At 43.1% G+C, this 20,139-nt stretch overlaps 2 protein-coding genes across 2 annotated transcripts; both read left to right on the forward strand.

Annotated features, from left to right (window-relative positions):
• The first annotated feature begins 2,936 nt into the window (after nucleotides 1–2,936).
• LOC306788513 (LIM domain kinase 1-like) lies at nucleotides 2,937–13,228 on the forward strand. Its single transcript, XM_079284063.1, has 15 exons — nucleotides 2,937–3,166; nucleotides 6,268–6,406; nucleotides 7,464–7,573; nucleotides 7,734–7,907; nucleotides 8,044–8,149; nucleotides 8,275–8,546; nucleotides 8,623–8,812; nucleotides 8,920–9,006; nucleotides 9,304–9,435; nucleotides 9,513–9,572; nucleotides 9,661–9,726; nucleotides 10,337–10,523; nucleotides 11,203–11,258; nucleotides 11,747–11,904; nucleotides 12,262–13,228. The coding sequence occupies exons 1-15, from the start codon at nucleotides 3,123–3,125 to the stop codon at nucleotides 12,782–12,784; spliced, it is 2,304 nt and encodes a 767-aa protein (XP_079140189.1). The 5' UTR covers nucleotides 2,937–3,122; the 3' UTR covers nucleotides 12,785–13,228.
• Nucleotides 13,229–14,203: 975 nt separating this feature from the next.
• LOC306788019 (septin-5-like) lies at nucleotides 14,204–19,970 on the forward strand (the record flags this gene model as incomplete). The annotated part of the gene is made up of 13 exons (XM_079283348.1): nucleotides 14,204–14,215; nucleotides 15,063–15,125; nucleotides 16,112–16,498; nucleotides 17,140–17,236; nucleotides 17,594–17,680; nucleotides 17,850–17,973; nucleotides 18,180–18,314; nucleotides 18,476–18,593; nucleotides 18,695–18,796; nucleotides 18,884–18,980; nucleotides 19,115–19,277; nucleotides 19,595–19,697; nucleotides 19,771–19,970. 13 exons carry the CDS (start codon nucleotides 14,204–14,206, stop codon nucleotides 19,843–19,845), a joined length of 1,563 nt encoding a protein of 520 aa, XP_079139474.1. The 3' UTR covers nucleotides 19,846–19,970.
• Nucleotides 19,971–20,139: the final 169 nt, after the last annotated feature.

Raw genomic sequence — 20,139 nt, forward strand, 5'->3', positions numbered from 1 at the left:
GCTGGGAAATTGTTCACGTTTGCTTGTCTTTTTAAATTATGCTGACAAAAAGCAGAAAAAGCTGATTGCGTTATCTATTTAGTCTCATTTTACAAATTCAAGTGCATTAATACACCTTTAAATATTTTTGTTATTTTGTGTGTGTGTGTGTTAGTTTTAACGGTTTTTAAAACTTGTGTACTAGTATGGTTAATATAAATGCTTTGTTTTCTACATTGTGTTAAACCACATTGTCTGTGATGTCATTTGGATAAAAAGTGTCATTGCTCTTGCATCTGTCTCTACCATGTAACTCAACATGTGTTTTTAACATCTGTGTTCCCATGAAGAAAATGATGCACTTTTGTACACTTTCAGACAATGCTCTCTGAAATAAAGAAATGCCCAATGACAGTTGTTTCAGGTTATTGTCATTTTAAAGCAGCTAGAATAATTGACATGTCGCCCATGCACAAATATGTGAAACAGTCAGGATGGTTTAGGCAGAAGGTAAAAGGAGGAAGCTACATATTCTGTGTGCGGTGGCAGTGTGAGGCTAAACAACAAGCTATGGCCAAAGTTAGAGCAGCGTTCAACCGCTGTCTTCATTGTGGTGACATCAGCGTCACAACATAAATAAACAGAGCACTGGTTCTCAACCTGGTAGTGTTGTGATGCCTTAAAACAAGGCAATTCCTTCGTTGCAGGCTGCTGCGTTGGCAATTTAAAGCTTTGGTAAAATAATTTAAAACGTTTACCATTACACAGTAAAAAGCACAAGTCTAAAAGGGGATGAAATTGTTTGTACTTGGAATAGCAATATCCCCCTCTTGAAATACCTTGTGACTCTCTGGGGATCCCGACTACCAGGCTGAGCACCACCGAAATAAAAAAGGACCAAGATTTCTTCTTAAATTGTGAGGCCAACCTGTACTACAAAACAGTTTTTGTTTATTGTTGTTGAACACAATTTGTGTTCCTTTGCAAATATCACCGTAGATCCAATGGGTGAAGACTGACACCAAGGACTCCCTCAGGGCAGCTCCTTCAGACCTGTCTGCATGCTGACACAATGTTAAAACAAAACATTCTCCGAGGGACTTTTACCCAGTCAGACTTGGCTTTCCTTTGATCTGCAGAGTGTCATTTTTGTTTCATTAATTCACTGTTTTGAGCTTTTACTTCAAAGTGCAAACACTTGGATAATCTGTACGGACAAAGAAACAGACGGCTGCTGTTTTGGGGGAACTGTGAAGGTGGTGTTTTGACTGGTCATTATCTGACCCTGAAGCAGTCTGTGTTGTGCTCAGGCCTCAGCACCTTCGGCAAATGTGGAGGCTGAAGGTCCTCAGCTGCTTACACTCATGAGATTCTGCATCATGTTATAGCTACATAACACGAATTGCTATTAGTGTAAACTTTTTGTTGACATGGATACCTTCATATTATCAAAAGGAGGTATTAGTTATGATAATATGATTTGGCTTTTACATTTGCTGTTGAGGTAATAATTCAAACTAAATGTTAAGTAATATGATTAGAAGCCATTGAAATACTATCGGAGGAGCGTTGGTTACTGTTTGTGTTGTGTTACCTCCTTTAACACTGCTGGGAAATTGTTCACGTTTGCTTGTCTTTTTAAATTATGCTGACAAAAAGCAGAAAAAGCTGATTGCGTTATCGATTTAGTCTCATTTTACAAATTCAAGTGCATTAATACACCTTTAAATTTTTGTTATTTTGTGTGTGTGTGTGTTAGTTTTTACGGTTTTTAAAACTTGTGTACTAGTATGGTTAATATAAATGCTTTGTTTTCTACATTGTGTGAAACCACATTGTCGTCTGTGATGTCATTTGGATAAAAAGTGTCATTGCTCTTGCATCTGTCTCTACCATGTAACTCAACATGTGTTTTTAACATCTGTGTTCCCATGAAGAAAATGATGCACTTCTGTACACTTTCAGACAATGCTCTCTGAAATAAAGACATGCCCAATGACAGTTGTTTCAGGTTATTGTCATTGCTAGAATAATTGACATGTCGCCCATGCACAAATATGTGAAACAGTCAGGATGGTTTAGGCAGAAGGTAAAAGGAGGAAGCTACATATTCTGTGTGCGGTGGCAGTGTGAGGCTAAACAACAAGCTATGGCCAAAGTTAGAGCAGCGTTCAACCGCTGTCTTCATTGTGGTGACATCGTGACTCAGCTAATAGCGCACACTACAGCGTATTAAGTCGTCTACAGCATAGACCAATGAGTCCCAAAAGAAACGAGCATAAACAAGATCAACAACGACGAAGAATAAACCATAGAAGACACACACATAGTCTACTATTATGAATTACAGTCTGGAGATGCAAACTAAACTGGACTCATTCTAGAAAATGTACTTTGAAATAAAAGACAACATAATAAATCTACATTGGTGTCATTTTTGTTTGTTCATTCCTCTGACATCTTATCGTTTTAAAGCCAAATCAACAGCAGCAGAGCCACACTCACGTGGATAATCTGAGGGTATCATACAGTATTGTTTTTCTTCCCCTAATTAACTGAACTCTCCCTTTTTGTTGGTTGTGTGTAATGAATAGAGTGCTTTACCGTAGGATCCGGGCAGTGCAGTAATTGGAGCATTCATAAAGAGATTATGTCGGCGCTGATGGGAACAGAGCTCGTTTCAAAACACGCACACACACAAGCTCACCACCTCTGGGAAAAACACACTGAACTCATATAAACCCCCATCCAGCTCCACACTCCGTGGACTCCGCCGAGGAGCGTAACTGTATCGTGCAGAGGTCTACGTACTGGGAGTAACAGGAGAGGGATGGTGGAGCATAACTTCTATACTGGGATATGTCTATTTCTTGGCAGCCAGCAGAGGGGGTGGTGTCAGTGGGTCAGAGGAGCTTTTTCTCACACAGCTACTCTGCTCATTAGACAGTGAACTCCGATGCACAGGAAGCCTCTGAGCGCGTGGAGAGACAGAGAGTAAAAAAGAAAAGAAAAAGACAACGCCTGCTGCCACAGAATAAATGAAGGATCCGCTCATGACCACATGCAACTATAAAGCTCCTTTCGTATAACTGGGCGGATTGTTTCTGAGAGAGAGTTGTCTATCGGCGAACTGACGGGGCAGAATGTCACGACGGGACCAAAGGTTTCGCAGAGGGATGAAAGGACGGTAAGAGATGTGATGTGTTTGTGCCAGTGAGAGAAAGAAGAGAAAGAGTGTGAAAGCGTGAGCAAAAGTGAAACACAGAATACCTCAGCAAATTGTAGTTCAGCATCTGCGATACTTCCTCAAAAACAACTCTGCTGTGACAAAGAGACACATGAGTAAACTGTGGTGCTTCTATATTCTGTCTACTTTCACATCAACTATGAGTATGTGTTGTGAAACCAAAACAATAACAGGCAAATATGTTGCCTTGCCAGGTATCTAAGCAGCCTACCGTACAATCCATAACGAAACAAATGTTTGTTTTTGTGGATCCCTGTTTGTTCTACCTCCTCTTCCTCAGGTCTATATCAAAAGATGCATGCACACCACTGCATACATAACAACATTGAGACAATATCCCTCGAACACCCAAACATTACATCTTAATATCTCCTGTTATTTAAAGGAAATCCAGCAGGGCGACACAGACAGAACATGGAGGAAACCCTAGCAGGAAGATACGCCACATCACAACATGTTTGTCACATCACAACATGTTTGTCACATATACACAACAGGTGCTGGCACTGTTAGTGACACATATCTCGGGAGATCTATGAATGGCTAAAGATAAGCGTAAGACGCAGCACAAGCCAGGTGAAGGTATTACTGTCAAGTAGAGTATTGTGAGGAGATGGCAGTAGGAAACAGAGCGGAGGATAAATGACCAGATGTTGAGGTGGAAGCTGGGAGGCTCCACATCCGATGCCAGCAGAAAAACAAACAGAGGGTCGGAAAAAAACCCTGCAACTGTCTGATGAGGTTTTATTACTTTATTATTTCCGCCGCAATAATTCGGAGTCAGGTGTAATAGATATCTAACTGTACTTCCCACAGTGCACTGTTTCCCCAGCAAACCTAGTATCTGTTAAGAGTAGAAACTCTTTAACTTTACTCAAGACCTACTCAATATGAGCTGCAGCAGTGAACCTGAAGTTCAATATCAAGTACATGACCATGTTGTTGTCTGTATTAACAAACAACTTAAAAGTGATCCTATTCCTGGTTAAATAAAGCATTTACAATCTCTACCAGAAGAAGTGATGTGTGATGTGACATTTCCATCAGGAGCAACAAGAGTTTCTTCGAACGAAGAGAAGAACGACTGGGTGTAGTCGTCACTATAGTGACACTGACGTAGCCTCCGCCAAGCGCGACACAAAACCACATCAATTACTGATGAGCACGGAGGTTCGTAGTAGATGTACAGGATCATGCTTTTCACCTCTTTAAGTTGTGTTCCAAGATCTAAGACGACTAAATAAAATAACACGATTGATCACAGTGAAACGTCGTCACCGCACATGGGAGGAAACTCTCCAATCTTTCTATTCTCAATAGAAAGGCAACCTTTTCATTCTCTATTGTGAGGACAGCGTGGCATTTACAGTTGAGGTTGGGAGAGAGGAAACATGGGGCTGTACTCTGTCCAGGAAGTCACTTCCCACTGAGGCGGTTGCATTGAAGAGATAAGGAAGCAGGTTTTTGTTGTGTATAGGCATTAGTCTTCATTCAGTTTCAGCCCAGGATGCCACGGGGAGTTTCTGTTTTCAGTTTTTAAAGGACTGAAAGTGAACATGCTGTGCTGCATTCAAGCAACAATAGCTTTTTAAACTGCGGCAATGTTTTCACTTTGTTGAGCTCTCTTTTGCAATCTTTGAGTGGGTGTGCCCTTGGAGTGAAGACATGTGACAGACCAGTGACCCTACATGAGGAGTCCTTTTGTAAGAAGCAGCATTAGTTTGGGATCTGGCTGAATGTGCTCTCTGTCGCAGTGTACGCTGCCTTAAAATAGTAGTCACCCACTTGACGGTGGATTTTTATCTTGATTTTATATAATGGATCGACACAAAATAGTCAACGTTGGTGAAGTGAAATGAAAAAAAAAAACCTTGAAAAGTGGTGCGTGCTTATGTATTAATCGTCTTTGCTATGAAGACCCTAAATACGGTCTAATGTTACCAATTACCTTAAAAAGTCACATCATTATTTAAATAAAGTCATGGGACAGATCATGTCAATCTAAGTGTGACATGATCTAAAAGAGCACCATTAAATCCTTTATTACAAAATGGAAAGAATATGGCACCACAACCAACCTGCCGAAGCCGTAATCTCCACAGAGCTGGAAGAAAAAAAAACAATAAGATAACACATTTGGAGTCTCCCACATACTTTTTGGCAGACTTTTTTCTTTCTTTTTTTTTCTTCAAACAATGTTTTTTTTCTGGCCACTTCCATAAAGCCCATCTCTGTGGAGTGTACGGCTTAAAGTGTCCCTATGAACAGAGACTCCAATCTCCTCTGTGGAGCTTTCCGGCTCCTTCAGGGTTTTCTTTGGTCTCTTTGACGCCTCTCTGGTTAATGTCCTGCCTGCCTGGTCCCTGAGTATGGTCCTCATTCGGTAGGTTTGTTGTGGTGCTATATGCTTTCCATTTTGTTATAATGTATCTAATGGTGCTGTCTTAGATCATGTGACACTTAGAATGCACACAGGTAGACTGTAATTAATTAATTATATGACCTTTGAAGGTAAGTGGTAGCACCCAATCGTATTTAGGGCCTTCATTAGCACGCACCAGTTTGTTTGTTTTTTGTTTCATTTAGCTTTTTTGCTAAAAATCCATTTTAATTCCAAAATCAGAAAGAGACCAAGGGGGGTGAATACTTTTGCAAGGCGCTGTATCATGCAAAATTTCAACACAATCCCTGTTGTGACATGAACTGTATTTTAGGCTCAACTTTGTGACTAATAAAAGAATCACATTGTCATTCAACACAAGCATGGGGCCAAAGAAGTCAAGAGAGGAAAGGAGATGCGTATCGGTGACAGTGACGATAACTTACGGTGCAACTGACCTGAAAGTGCTGCACCTGACACCGTGTGTGACGATCTCAGAGGTTGACTATCCTCGAGAGTCTCACGTGTTCCATCACTGATGAGGCTCACGTTACTTTGCTCCGACACACCTCTGAAGAATCATCTTACATCCGCGCTAAATCTCCATTTTCTCTTGTTTCCATGTCCTACTCTCTCTTCCCTGCTTCACACTTCTCTTCAGGTGTTGTGAATGTAGCTGCATCCTGTCTCACTGGTACTATGAGAGAGAGGCACAGCTCTACTGTAAGAAGCATTACTGGGCCCGCTATGGAGAGCACTGCCACGGCTGCAAAGAGACCATCGCCACAGGACTCATTATGGTACCACGATAACTCATTTTAGAACCAGACCTGTCCTATTGCTGTGATGCTTACAAACACTTCATTATAATTAGTCACAACATTGCAGTTCAAGACCAAACCAACAGTCCCAAGCCAAAGCCTCCTAGCATATAATCCAGTGGTGGGCCGTGCATTTTATACCTGGGCCTTCTGTGCTGTGAGCTACGCGTTGGGAGCTGGCGTTCCCAACGTTCGCCGTTCCGAACGCGAAACGTTGGGAACGCCGCCCCCAGCTGTGTTTTGTTATTGTTCCGGGTTCAAAAGGACGTTCGGAACGCCGGGAACATTCGGAATGCCGGGAACGTTGGGAACACCGGGAACGCCGAACATTCGGCCCCAGCTGTTTTTTGTTATTGTTCCGGGTTCAAAACGTTCTGAACGTTCGCCGTTCGGCGTCCTCAGGTTAGCATAGCATAGCGAAATAGGGGCTGAATATGTATTATTATTAAATTATAAAATAGCTATAACTTTGTGATTCTGTTTAGGCCAGCAGAGAAGGCTTAGCTGTCCCTGACGGCCCACCACTGATATAATCCTCCCGTCTGTTTTTCAGCTTACTCGGTCCAAAACATGTTGTACTCAGCCAATAACAAATTGATTGATAGTTGGTGTGCTGGTTTAAAAATAGCTGCTTTATTGATCATTCACAACCTCCATGTGTTCCAACTGAGACGTGGCCATGCAAATATCAAAATGTGTATTACGTAATATTCACAGACGGCATTAATCTCTGTGACAAGAAATACAGGATCTTAGCATGATACGCCAACTACTCAGAAATTCAAAGCCTTCCTGTGTCTTGGTTTCTTCCTGGTATGAAAGTAAATGCATTTCGTCTTTCAACACTCACGCCGGAGGATATCCTCTGAAAACATCCTGACACTACAATGCCCTTTTGCAGGAATGCATAGAAACAAATGACTCTTTATGATTCAGAGCTGCATTCCGTCCCTACCCCACCAAACTATCATCTTCTGTATCAAACAATATTATGACATTGCCTTCTGCATTGTGTTTTACCACACTGCCTAAACAGGTTGCCGGAGAGCAAAAGTACCACCCTGAATGCTTCACTTGTATGAGCTGTGAAATGTTCATTGGAGATGGAGACAACTACACGCTCGTCGAACGCACAAAACTCTACTGGTGAGTTTGAAGCTGAAAGGAAAGAAATTAAAGTTCTTTGCTGAATTTTTCTCAGGCCAAAAACAAGCTACGTATGTAAGGGTATCATTTTTGGTAAACTATGTAAAATGTATGATTCAGATTCTCCTGTATTCCATCTCTTGATTTGTCTGTTCTGCAGCGGCCACTGTTTCTGTCAGGGTGTAGTTTCAGCAGCGAGGTCAGCTTCTCCACTCGCCAAGAGTCCCCACATGGTGGCGCTGGTGTCTCTCCCTCCCCGTGCAGGTGGCCGACGAGCCCTGACTCTCACCACTGACCTCAGCCAAGAGAAAGGCCCTCTTGTCACTGTGACAGGGTGAGTCTCTGAATCCGAGACATGGCCAAGAGTGGACCTTGCATTCAGTCAGAGCTAGTCGGAGCCAACAACCCAGGCTCGTTTTGTCTTCGCCCACCTTTCCTGCACCCGTTAACTCATTGTCTGTCTCCCTCAGGTTAGACACAGCTGCCCTCAGCCCTGACCTGCTGTCCTCTGTCCACAATGGGGACCGAGTACTTGAGGTCAACGGCATCCCTGTCCACAACATCACCCCAGACGAGGTAGGCCTCAAACTACCCACCGATTCCACCGAGCCACAACACCATCCAATAAAAAAAATAACGTAACAATTAAACCGGAAAAACTAATACGTCACCAAAGGTCAATACGATATGCTTTCCTCTAGATAAACTGTGTGATCCAGGACACAAGCCGACCCCTGCAGCTGACCATCGAACACAACCCACAGCCTCCCGATGAACTCCTTCTCTCAAACGATCCCCAGGACGACATCAGCTGTCCCGACCTTTGTGTCCGGGACAAACTTTCTTCGACCCACAAACTCCCAAGTCTGGAGGAAGAGCCCAGTCCAGGGGAGGAGACAGATGGACCAATCAGCATGAGCCTCTCCCCTCCTCAGCACCAGGGGACCATGGGAATGCGATCCAGACATATACTGTAAGCGCTGACTCTCGGCTTACTTGGATTTCTTACTCTTCTCTTTCTCGCTGTCTGAGTCTCTCTTCTTTCTCAGGCGCAGCTGTAGTATCGATAAGCGTCCTCTGTCCTCCGGGGCACTGTCGCTGTTATCTCAGAGGAGAGACATGGTTCGCTCAGAGTCTCTCCGTGCGGACGCCGGAGATCGAACCCATCGCATCTTCAGACCTTCGGACCTCATCCACGGAGAAGTGCTTGGCAAGGGCTTCTTTGGACAGGCTGTCAAGGTACCGCAGTTACATTTCCCTCCATTCTTCATGACTCTACGCCTTGTCGGCAGTTATTCTGTACGATTGGTTTTAATCAGCCTTGTGATTAACCTGTTGTTATCAAGGTGACGCATCGGGAGACAGGGGAGGTGATGGTGATGAAAGAGTTGATACGTTTCGACGAAGAGACCCACAAGACTTTCTTAAAGGAGGTAAATGGTTATTAGAGCAGGAAGTTAACCTGTCTACCAACCCTGCTGGTGGTCATTTGTATTTAGGGGACGACTAAAGAATAAGTTAAGATAAGTTAAGATAAGTGCTCTTCACTACGGGAGCTCACTTTAGGTTTTAAGTTGGTAAGAAAGCTGTATTTTTCACGAGCACAGTTTTAACCCCATCTTACATCATCAAGAGGGTTACTAGGTCACTATCTTACCTGTGAGCTATTTCCCTGCTGCTGCAATGACGTGAAGCATTTGTTCAACCACTCTTCCTCTCATTTTGTACAGGTGAAGGTGATGCGCTGTCTGGACCATCCCAATGTCCTCAAGTTCATTGGACTGTTTTATAAAGACAAGCGAATTAACTTTGTCTCTGAATACATCCAGGGGGGAACTCTCCGAGAGACCATTGTAAAAATGGTACGTTAAAACTCCAGAAGGACTGTCAGAGCACACGGGCACAGTACGGTATGTTGATCACACTCTGCTTATCGTAGGATGAGGATTTCCCCTGGAGTACAAGAGTGGGTTATGCCAAAGACATTGCAGCTGGAATGGTGAGTCTTTCAAGGTTAATATCCAAAATATTCATTTGATCTATAGTACCAACTTCCCCCAAATGTATGTAACGTCTCTCTTTCTCAGGCATATCTACACTCCATGAATGTTATCCACCGAGACCTCAATTCACACAACTGCCTGGTCAGAGAGGTAAACAAGTGGTTCCATCACACACATCAGACAGCTTCACCGTAGGATACACAAACCCATCACAGATGACTATTTCCCCACAGTGTTGAGGTGTTTCATCAATATGTTGATTGCTTCATATTTCATAAAATTGTAAACTTACTGTGAACAAACAAAACTAGGGTTGGCTTTGGATAGCCAGCTTCATTTTGAATCCAAATCCAAGTCTATTAAATCAGTTTAAACAGCAGTGTCAATCCACCAAACAGGTCATCATTATGACACCTGGAGACAAAAACTGACTTATAGTTATTTGAATGTTTATTTCTTAAATATTAAACCTATATGGAACTTTCGTTCGTTAAAGTTTCAGTTTTAAATTTCAGTTTTAAAATGTCAATATCACTCAAATGTTGTAAACATCAACACCAGCCCCCAGCTAAAGCTAGCGTCTGCATTTCATTATGTTTTCAAATTATAAATCTAAAATGATCAAACTCTTCCTACTGTATAGGTTTCACTTAATGCTTAATCCTTGTTGCATACATGATTGATACTTCACACTCCTGCTACACTTTTAAACAAAATCAAACCAACATAACAATATAAATGCTCCTAACATCTCTCTCAGAACCAGACTGTGGTGGTGGCAGACTTCGGACTAGCCAGGCTGGTAATAAAGGAGAGGAATCGGACCACAACATCCTCGATGGAACGGCCTGCGAAGGAGACACTGTCAGAGCTCCGCAGGCTTGACCGGAGGAAGCGCTACACCGTGGTAGGAAACCCCTACTGGATGGCGCCTGAGATGATCCACGGTGAGTGCACAAGGTTCCAGGCCATCGGTTATAGCAATCTCTGAACCTGAACCAATCGCACAGAGGCTTGTTTATAGTGAAGGCAAAGAGTATGATGTAACTAATTCCAACGCCTTTGGTAGCCTGGAGGCCCTGGACTACATTTTCCTAATTCTATAATAGAGGAGACGCTTGTGAAAAATCATTGTAAGCCTTATTACCATATTTATACCAGATAAAATATGGCAAATGGCACAGGTACAATACTTCTGATTACGAGTAAAGGACTTTAGATTCATGTCAGACCTCACAGCGTAGGAGTAAGACTTACTTTGGATGTTTACCTTCCTACAATAAATGTTGCTTTCCTTTTCCAATAATGCAACGAATTTCCAAAGAATGAAAATTTGCACAGAAATTATTTTCTCAAGTGCTGTACACCATGATGACTTGAAAAAGGTATAAATACTCTCAGTGATGTTTCGAAGCGGAACTGACTAACCTCAGCTCGCCTCTTGATGCCAGAAGTAATGCAGGATAGAAAAATATGCAAATAAGTGGTAAGTGTGTGACCTGAAATTAATCGGAGGTCTAGTTGCAGGTTTAATATGAATACACTGAAAACGTGATCTTTACGTCTCCACCATGGGCCAGTAAAGATGTGGCTCATATTTTCCAATCTTTCCTCTGCACCTCTCAGGGAAAATCTATGACGAGCGGGTGGACGTCTTCTCCTTTGGTATCATGATATGTGAGGTAAGAACATCTTGGCAAAGAATAGTATTATAGTATAATAATAGTATTCATAAAAGTGGTGTTAGAATGTTCTATAAATGTCAAAAACAAACAAACCTGTATTGTCCAAATATCATGATTTTAGTTTTATTCACCAAATACCTCTATATCGTTATTGCAACGATATTGCAGATTTGACTATTAGTGCTTTCGCAAAATATTTACAAAAATCATCAATAATGTTGATATAAGTGAGTAAAGTCAAATAATATAACAGCTAGATAAGTCTGGTAAATTCAGAAGATGATATCACTTTACTGTAATGCAGCCTTCACAACCAACAGACAATATTTATATGACATCCAAAATCTAAGACGATATCTAGTCTCATATCACGTTATCAATAACATCCCAATATATTGCCCAGCCCTATATTATCCACACTTCTTTTTATTGATCAAGCATCTCATCAGTTTTAAAGCAGAGTCCGTATCTCTGTCTCTCTATAGATTATAGGTCGAGTGAATGCTGACCCTGACTACCTTCCCCGGTCCAATGACTTCGGGCTAAATGTAGCCGGCTTCCTGCAGCAGTACCACCCTCCACGCTGCCCCCCGGCCTTCCTGCCTCTGGCTGTCCTCTGCTGTGACATGGACGCTGATCAACGGTACGACTGCACGAATTCAACACAACCTACAGTACATTTCAGTTCAACACAACTACCACGCCACCACTACTCAAAATGAAACTACTAGGCACTTCATTAGAGCGGTAATGCTTTTCATCTGTTACCGCTACAGTCAGAAAGTCTTGAGGTTACTTTCTGGTGAGTTGATGTCCAGTGTACTACTGTATCACAATGTATGAGCCCATGTACTGTACACATACTCTCAGCAATGCATTACACAAACAAACTAAACTAATACAGTGCAGAATAGTCCGCTACATATTCAATCAATGCATTACTGCAGTAGAGCATGTGAAGCTCTACAGCCTCTAATCCCTGCAACTCTCTGTCTTTCAGTCCTTCCTTTTTGAAGCTGCAGGAGTGGCTTGAGAACCTGCTGATGCACCTGGACATCGGCCTGCCTCTGCTGTCTGAGTTAGAGCAGCACCGCAGAGCCTTCTGGCAGAAGCACAACCATCAAAACCAGTCTCACAACCGGGACAAGACCCTGGGTTCACATGAACAAACCCACATCTCACAGCCACAAAGACAGAGCTCCGACGCCACGCGACGTTCGGACGATGCGAACAACCACATGGAGCCTAATCACCTCACTCAGAGCCAAAACCAAAATGGCCTACCTGAAAGCCATTCGGACGAAGAGCAACACACACATGGCCTGACTTGTTACAGGTCGACGAGCATGGACCCAGGCGAGAATGGGCCTGAAACCTATGAATGCAGTAACCCCTCAGGACAGCCCAAAGCCGAGGACGAGCCCTTACAGCCGCTACAGGTCAACGTCTCGCTGCTGGGCCGTTCCAACACGACATGCAGAGTGCTGTGGGACAGATCTACAGAGGACAGCTCTTTTCTCTGACTGCGCAGGACATTTTTCAGGGAGAAAACTATTTATGAAGACATTTTGTGCCTTTTCAAACAACTGAGAGAGAAGTGAACGTTTCTTAAAAAGGTGTGTGGAGCATTAATACGCTTTGTATTTTTGTTAGTGCGCTCTGGTGGACAGACTACGTAATGAAAATACCGTTTGTAAATTACCTCAAGTCATATATTTTGCATGACTGTGTGCAACAGTTTATCTTTACTTATCAGCCAACATCTGTGATGACGCCGGTAAAAATTCGTCGGCCAATGTATCGGTTGGGCTCCGGTGTCAACTTTGTCCAGAAGCTGTGAAACGCATGGCACTTTATACCAGCTACACTGCATGGGTCAAGTATTTAAGAGAATGCTTTTTTGTATTTTCTGTTGAAATGTTTCCGCCCACATACTGAGCAGTGAACGTATAAATGTACAACTTAATAAAGAGAAATATAAATCCATATGACTACATTTAAATCACTACCATTGAATCACCTTGGTAAAAACGTATATATATATAAATATATATATTTTTTTTCTAAGGCTATTCTTTATAATTTAAGAAAGTGGACAAGGCCAACAATTTACTAATCCTGAAGTGTCGACACATTTTGGTATAATGATATTTTACATAGATGAGTGACATCAATACATTTAAAAGTATACTTACCTGAAAACCTATGAATGGACCCGGAATCGCACACTCACCTCCTGTGGGCTTGACAGGTGGCTCTGACAAAAAGTGCATCTTATTAAATTGAAGTTGTGGAGCCCTCCCATCCTGGGCCGTGCACATCCCACGTCAGTTTGTAGTCAGGAGGCTTTCTATTGCTCCTCTGTAAAAGTTGACAAGAACTTGGCACAGGAATTCTGTCTTCCTCTGTGTCCTTAAGAAATACAACCATTTATGAGCTTTCTTCACCAGGATGGAGATGTGTGAGGACCATGTCAGGTTGTTTGTGATGCTGCTAACTTGCTTCACCTCAGCTCCATTGATGTAGACTGGGGTTGTGCCTCTTTGCCTCCTTTTTTTCTAAAATCAACAATCAGCTCCTTGGGCTTACTGACGCTGAGCAGTAGTTGGCAAACTTCACCACAGAGTGGCAGTCGTGGGTGTAGAGCGAGAACAGGAAGGGGCGAGCACACAGCCCTGGGGGGCTCCGTTACACTGGACTTTGAGACCATTAGCGGTAGTTCAGTTCAATTACAAGAACAATGTTGCAAATGCAAAATAAAATGCAACACTGGCAGCCGGTCTATCAGCCCCCTCCAAGGACACTCCTCCAAACTTATCATTTTGGACGTTTACAGATAATAATAAACGTAAACAACGCACATGGCTATTGTTAGTACTCACGTGGCTATTGTTAGTACTCACGTGGTACTGGCAGCGAGTTGAAGACTCCGGTGACGCGCAATGGGTGCGCGGGTAGAGTGCGCGCAACTCAAGTAGACAGAACCTGTCAATCACTCGGCAGCCAGTTTTACTGGATTTTTTTTTTTTGTCGGAACATTTAAATTATTGATTGCTGTTGGGATGTCACGGGAATTTCAATAAATAAAATACAAGAATGTACATATAATGTAAAATATGTGTATACACTTAATAGTTTATATAACGTTCTATAAACGACGGTACAAACGTTGCTAAGCGCTAACGTGTCTGAAAAATACTCATACAAGCGGACAGCGGAGAAATTGATTAGCGAATACAGACCAAAAGTGTAGTTTAAAGGTTTCCATGGACTCTTTCAAATATATATATTACCATGAGACTAATTGTTGGATTGTCTACATCTACGTAACTTCAGGAAGCCAGGGAGAGGTGAGGTTTAACTTAGCTACTCTAGTTATCTTACAGAGCCGAACCGGGGCTAGCTAGCTAGCTAATGCTAGCCTACATGATAGCAGAGGCACACTAAATATTTTTTACACATTTAAACATTTTTATAACAGGTAGCATAATTTTGACCAGAATCACGAAAAATGCAGTGACAACAGTTTTTATTTGTATTTGTATTATCATTATTATTGTCAGTAGTAGTAGCTAACGTTAGCTGTTAGCATCCTGCACTGACGTCTTATCACCAGCTGTTCGTACTGAGCCTCCACCCGCTCTCTCTCTCTCTCTCTCTCGTACTTAACGTCAGAGCGGACTGCACCCGGAGATCAGTGTGTGTGCATGAACCCACGCACACCACATGCCTCATCATACTTTCGGCATCACTCACATCGTGTTTTTTATTCCAATTTTTCTTCCTCTGATCTGGGGACAGTTTGAGGCAGCATCATGCAGCACATGTCATCTCCAGTCAGGTTCCGCAGCAGCAGCAAGAAAGGTAACACATCTAGGTTGCATTACTGATTTATTTTTACAATAATAATAGTTTATGCAATATGAATTAGTCATCTAACAGCAGCCAGAGCTTGTTTTTTTTGTTTTAGGTATTTTGTATGGCACTTGTATTCTTTTGCCCCTTATTCAAGTATAGTGCATCATTTGCATCAGGAGGATGCTGTGTGTGATATACACAATGGGAGAAAATGTTGTTATAAGCCACTCAGTGTTATGTTCTACTAGTTTAAAGTGTGCATTTTGTTTTAAAGTTGTGCAGCCATACTCTTCAACTCATTATCCAGCTTATACAAGTCTCTATGCATTTGTATTGTCTTTTTTTTTTACAAACATTAAATGTTTTCCCTTTTATATTTTCTATCCTCTGCTCAAACAAGATGCAACTTTCTCAGAAAAGGAGGTAGGACACAATTGTAGAATAGTCTTTAATGATAGTGTTTGTAGCTTGTGTGTGTGTGTGTTTAAGAGTTAAATCTCCAACCCCCACCCTGTCACAGCATTAGAAGCTGGGTTAAGCCTGCTGCAAAGCTTTGTGGGTAATGAGAGCTGACAGGGAGAGGGATGGCACACGAACCGTGATCAGGCCAGCAGCACTGTGGGCCGTGTTGTTCTGCTGTCTTTGGGCCTCAACAGCACAATGTGAGCCCTGAAATGTGCGTAAAAAAATAACTGCCAAAATCTTGATTTGTTCGTTCATTGACGAACAGCCATAACTGTAATGTAGTCATAACTTTCTGTGATAACTGAATTAATTCACTACATATTTCTGTGCTATTTTTAGCTCTCTGTCTGTCTTTTACTTTGGCCTCAAGAGTAATCTACTTTCTTATTGTGCCGTCATCTTTCCAAGCAGATCAGTAAATCGGAAAAATAAATCACTCCCCCCTTTTAGTTTTGATCAAAAGCGATACTATATTTTTTGAGACTTTCGATCGTACATAAAAATCCATAATGTGCCTTCTGTCACAGTTGTCCAGTCTGTCCATCGAGGACCAGGAGGACACTCAGTTTCCTTTCGCCATGAGGGATCTGCCTCCCACCTCTCAGCCTGGCGACCAGCACCAGACACCGGACCACCAGGCACCAGTCCACCATGAGGCGGAGGGAACTGGGACAGCAACCAACGGACTCACCAGCCTCCCTGGGACTCCCCCTCTGCCCCGTGCCGTCTTCTGCAACCCCGCTGGCTCTCCGACAGTCCCCCAAAGACCAAGTCGCGTGGGACCAAATGCAGATCTTCAGCTCTTGGCGCTGAGGAGGCAGCTCATCTCTCAGGTGTCTATGGACTGTCCACTCAGCCCGGCGTCTCGTCCACACAGCCCCTGGGGACGCTTTGACCCCTATGACTCTCCAGAGGTGGGTTTCTGTGTGTCAGAGCCTGTGTCAGAAGAAGCCTTTGAGTTACATAATTTCTGTTTTAAATATGGCTGAATAACAGCTGCCCACCGATCGGTTGTTTTGGTCGTGGTCGGCTAAGATTGCTTTAGTCGATTAGTCATTTTCTATGGTGGTTTTGCATGATTCTTTGTGGAGTAACTTAAGTTTTACAGATCTGTCGATAAATCAGCCAATTGATTCGTCGACAAAATCGTGTGAGTAAACTAAACTAAGGATTTCTTTTGTCAAGGACAGCCCTAGTTTTATACATTTCCCAACTTTGTACACGATTCTGAACTCCCACTATGAAGTTCAGAAAACTCTTTGCAGCTGCACTATCAACATAAACGAAATATAAAGTTAGTTACGGATGTCAGACATTAACTTTCATGTTAACATCAGTGCTGCATGACGACGTGGTAAACGGGTATTAGACCAGACTTAGGTGGTCTGGCCCCATGATGCTTTGCAGATCATGATGAGGGTCACGTTGTCCAGGTCAGGCCGCTACAATGATTGTTGTTACCATGACTGTAACGTAAAGTAGCATTAGTACGCACTCTCTTAATCCTTACTTATAAGCAATATGCTCATATTACATTTGTGTTTTCATTCTGCAGGATCGGGACAAAGAGTATGTGGGTTTCGCCACGTTGCCCAACCAGGTTCATAGAAAGACGGTGAAGAAAGGATTCGCATTTACGCTTCTGGTGGCGGGTGAGTCCTCCCATAAGTCTGCTGACTGGGAACCTTTAACGGGCTGCTATCGTGACAGAATGTAACATCTCTCCTATAACGGGGATTGTATGAGACACTGCAAATCACACCGCCGTATACAAACATCTAGAAGTTTGGATGTTAAATGAACTGATACAATGCTAAGAAATGCGTTCATCGGTGTAGATTATAGACATACCTGCTCTGATTTCTACATGTCATCTCGTTTTATGTGTGAAGAAGCACTTCCTGTTTGTTGAAGTAAATCCTTCAGAGGAATACAGACATTGCACACTTGGATGTGGTATGTTACTCGTGCTACTTCAAGAGCTCTGGGTTGTGTCTTTCTCTCTGTAGGGGAGTCTGGCCTCGGTAAATCCACACTCATCAACAGTTTGTTCCTCACGGACCTCTACCAAGACAGGAAGGTTCCCAATGCACAAGGTGAGATTAGGTCTATTGTTTATTTTTGTTCGCTGTCATGTCTGTTGTGCTAATGTTGACGCTGTTACTCCTCTCTGGCCCTGAGGCGTGCGCGTGTTCTTGTGCATGCTTTGCACTCATTGTTAACTCGTTGCCTGCGTAGTTACTTTGCACTCGTATGTGTCCGCAGAACGGATTGATCAAACAGTCGACATCGTAAAACACACCATTAGCATTGAGGAGAAAGGAATCAAAGTGAGGCTCACCATCATCGACACACCGGGGTTCGGAGACGCTGTCAACAACACAGAAAGGTGGGGGTCATCAACGTGCGGCCGCGTTATGTTTCTCCTCCTTCAAACTCAAAGCAGCTTGACCCGGACGTGACATTTGTTCTGGTGTTAAAGACGGGCCCTGTGATAATGAACCAGACTGCGACTCACGGCATTACATTTTAAACTGTCAGCTGTCCGCCAGGGTTGTTGTTGTTTTACTCACAGATGTTGTATGTCTGCATCAGCTGGAATCCAATAGAAGACTACATCGACCAGCAGTTTGAGCAGTACTTCAGAGACGAGAGCGGGTTGAACAGACGGAACATCCAGGACAACAGAGTCCACTGCTGCCTCTACTTCATCTCTCCAATTGGCCACGGGTACACTGACGGCATGTCTTTACTTCTGCCCACGAGGCTAAACTAGTGCAACAGTACTGCAACAGCCTCACCTAAAGGTTGTTGGATATGTTTTTGGCATGCTCCTGCTTGTGTGCACTAACATACACATGCATGTGTTTGTTTATTTTGTAACACATCAGTCTTCGGCCTCTGGATGTGGCGTGCATGAAGGCTTTGCATAACAAAGTTAACATAGTTCCTGTTGTGGCCAAAGCCGACAGCCTGACACAAGCGGAGGTCAACAGGAAGAAGCTGAAGGTGTGAAATCATTAAACACATGATTGAGGAGAAGCTTTATTTTTCATTTCTTGTCTGTTTCTCCTGAAGCGTGATTGTTTCAATGTGTTCACGTCCTCCAGATCAGAGAGGAGATCGAGCAGTTTGGGATCAACGTCTACCAGTTTCCCGAGTGTGATTCAGATGAGGACGAAGACTTTAAAAGACAGGACCAGATACTCAAGGTTCTTCAGTTGACTCTAATTTAGTTTAAACGTGCCGTCTCATCCAGTGTAAGACTGACAGCGCCTTGTTTTTGATTCTCCCTGCAGGACAGCATCCCATTTGCAGTAATTGGCAGTAATGTGCAGGCGGAGAGTGAGGGTCGCAAGTTCAGGGGTCGTGTCTATCCCTGGGGTGTGGTAGAAGGTAATACACACAAAACTCCTCTTTTGTCTTAGTCAGCTTTTACAGTGTCTTTGGACATTTTGTACTTGGTTACATGATTGTGCATCAGTTTGTTTACATTCTGATCTCGTGTCACGTTGTCGTTGCATGGTCAGTGGAGAACCCGGCTCACTCTGACTTCCTGCTGCTGAGGAACATGCTGGTGAGGACGCACATGCAGGACCTGAAGGATGTGACGGGGGAGACGCACTATGAAAACTACAGAGCCCAGTGCATTCAGAACATGACGCGCATGGTGGTGCAGGAGAAGCAGCGCAGGTGTGTGGAGGCAGGATGCACGCGGACACCGTGGATTGGTTGATTCAAATTCTTTGAGTCAATAAAACTCTGTCTCTGAAGTTGCTTATTTGTGGGCAACCATTAGTTGAGTAACACGAGTCTTGATGATTATTTCACACACTTGCCTTTTACATTGTTGCTTCTAGGAGGAGAGGAGTTTGTTTTAAAGACAATATAGGCTCTTAAAAAAAGAAGACGAAATCCATGCAGCACATGTGCACACTGATATTTTCTGTGCCGATTGAGCCGGGAGCTCACGCAGGTTGTGTTCTTCTTTGTGTGACTATGGGTCTTAGTTTGCGTGCGACGCATGGAGAGCAGAGCGAGGCCGATTTTCCTCTGCCGCTGGCTCCCCCCGACTCTCAGGCGGAAAGAATCCTCTTTGAGAAAGACGAAGAGGTACGTTTCTCTCGTTCATTCACTCTGTCACAGTGAAGTTATCACCACTCACCTCATTTATCCCCCTCTGTAGCTGAGGAGGATGCAGGAGGTGCTGGAGAGGGTCCAGGAGCACATCCAGCGAGGTGGTGGTGGATCGATTCTGTGATTTTCTTCATTCTTCATCCTAAGACGACGATCAAACGTCTTCATCCGGAGACAAGTTACCTTTGTTCCATTAATGTGTTCCAGGACTGCAACTTTAGTAACCTTGATAAGCATGCAACAGTCATCTAGGGGTCTTTGTAGTCATGTTGAAGTTGGGTTTTGAATTCGTAAACAGCATTTTTCATGTTTATTACCTGTGAGTTACTCGTATTTTCAATCTTTGTATTTTTAATCTCGTAAATTTTCGTAAAGACAAGTAAAAAAATGTTTTAAAAAGCTTTCCAACTGCAGTTTG

Source organism: Melanostigma gelatinosum (assembly GCF_949748355.1).
Source record: "Melanostigma gelatinosum genome assembly, chromosome: 14".
NCBI lineage: Eukaryota > Metazoa > Chordata > Actinopteri > Perciformes > Zoarcidae > Melanostigma > Melanostigma gelatinosum.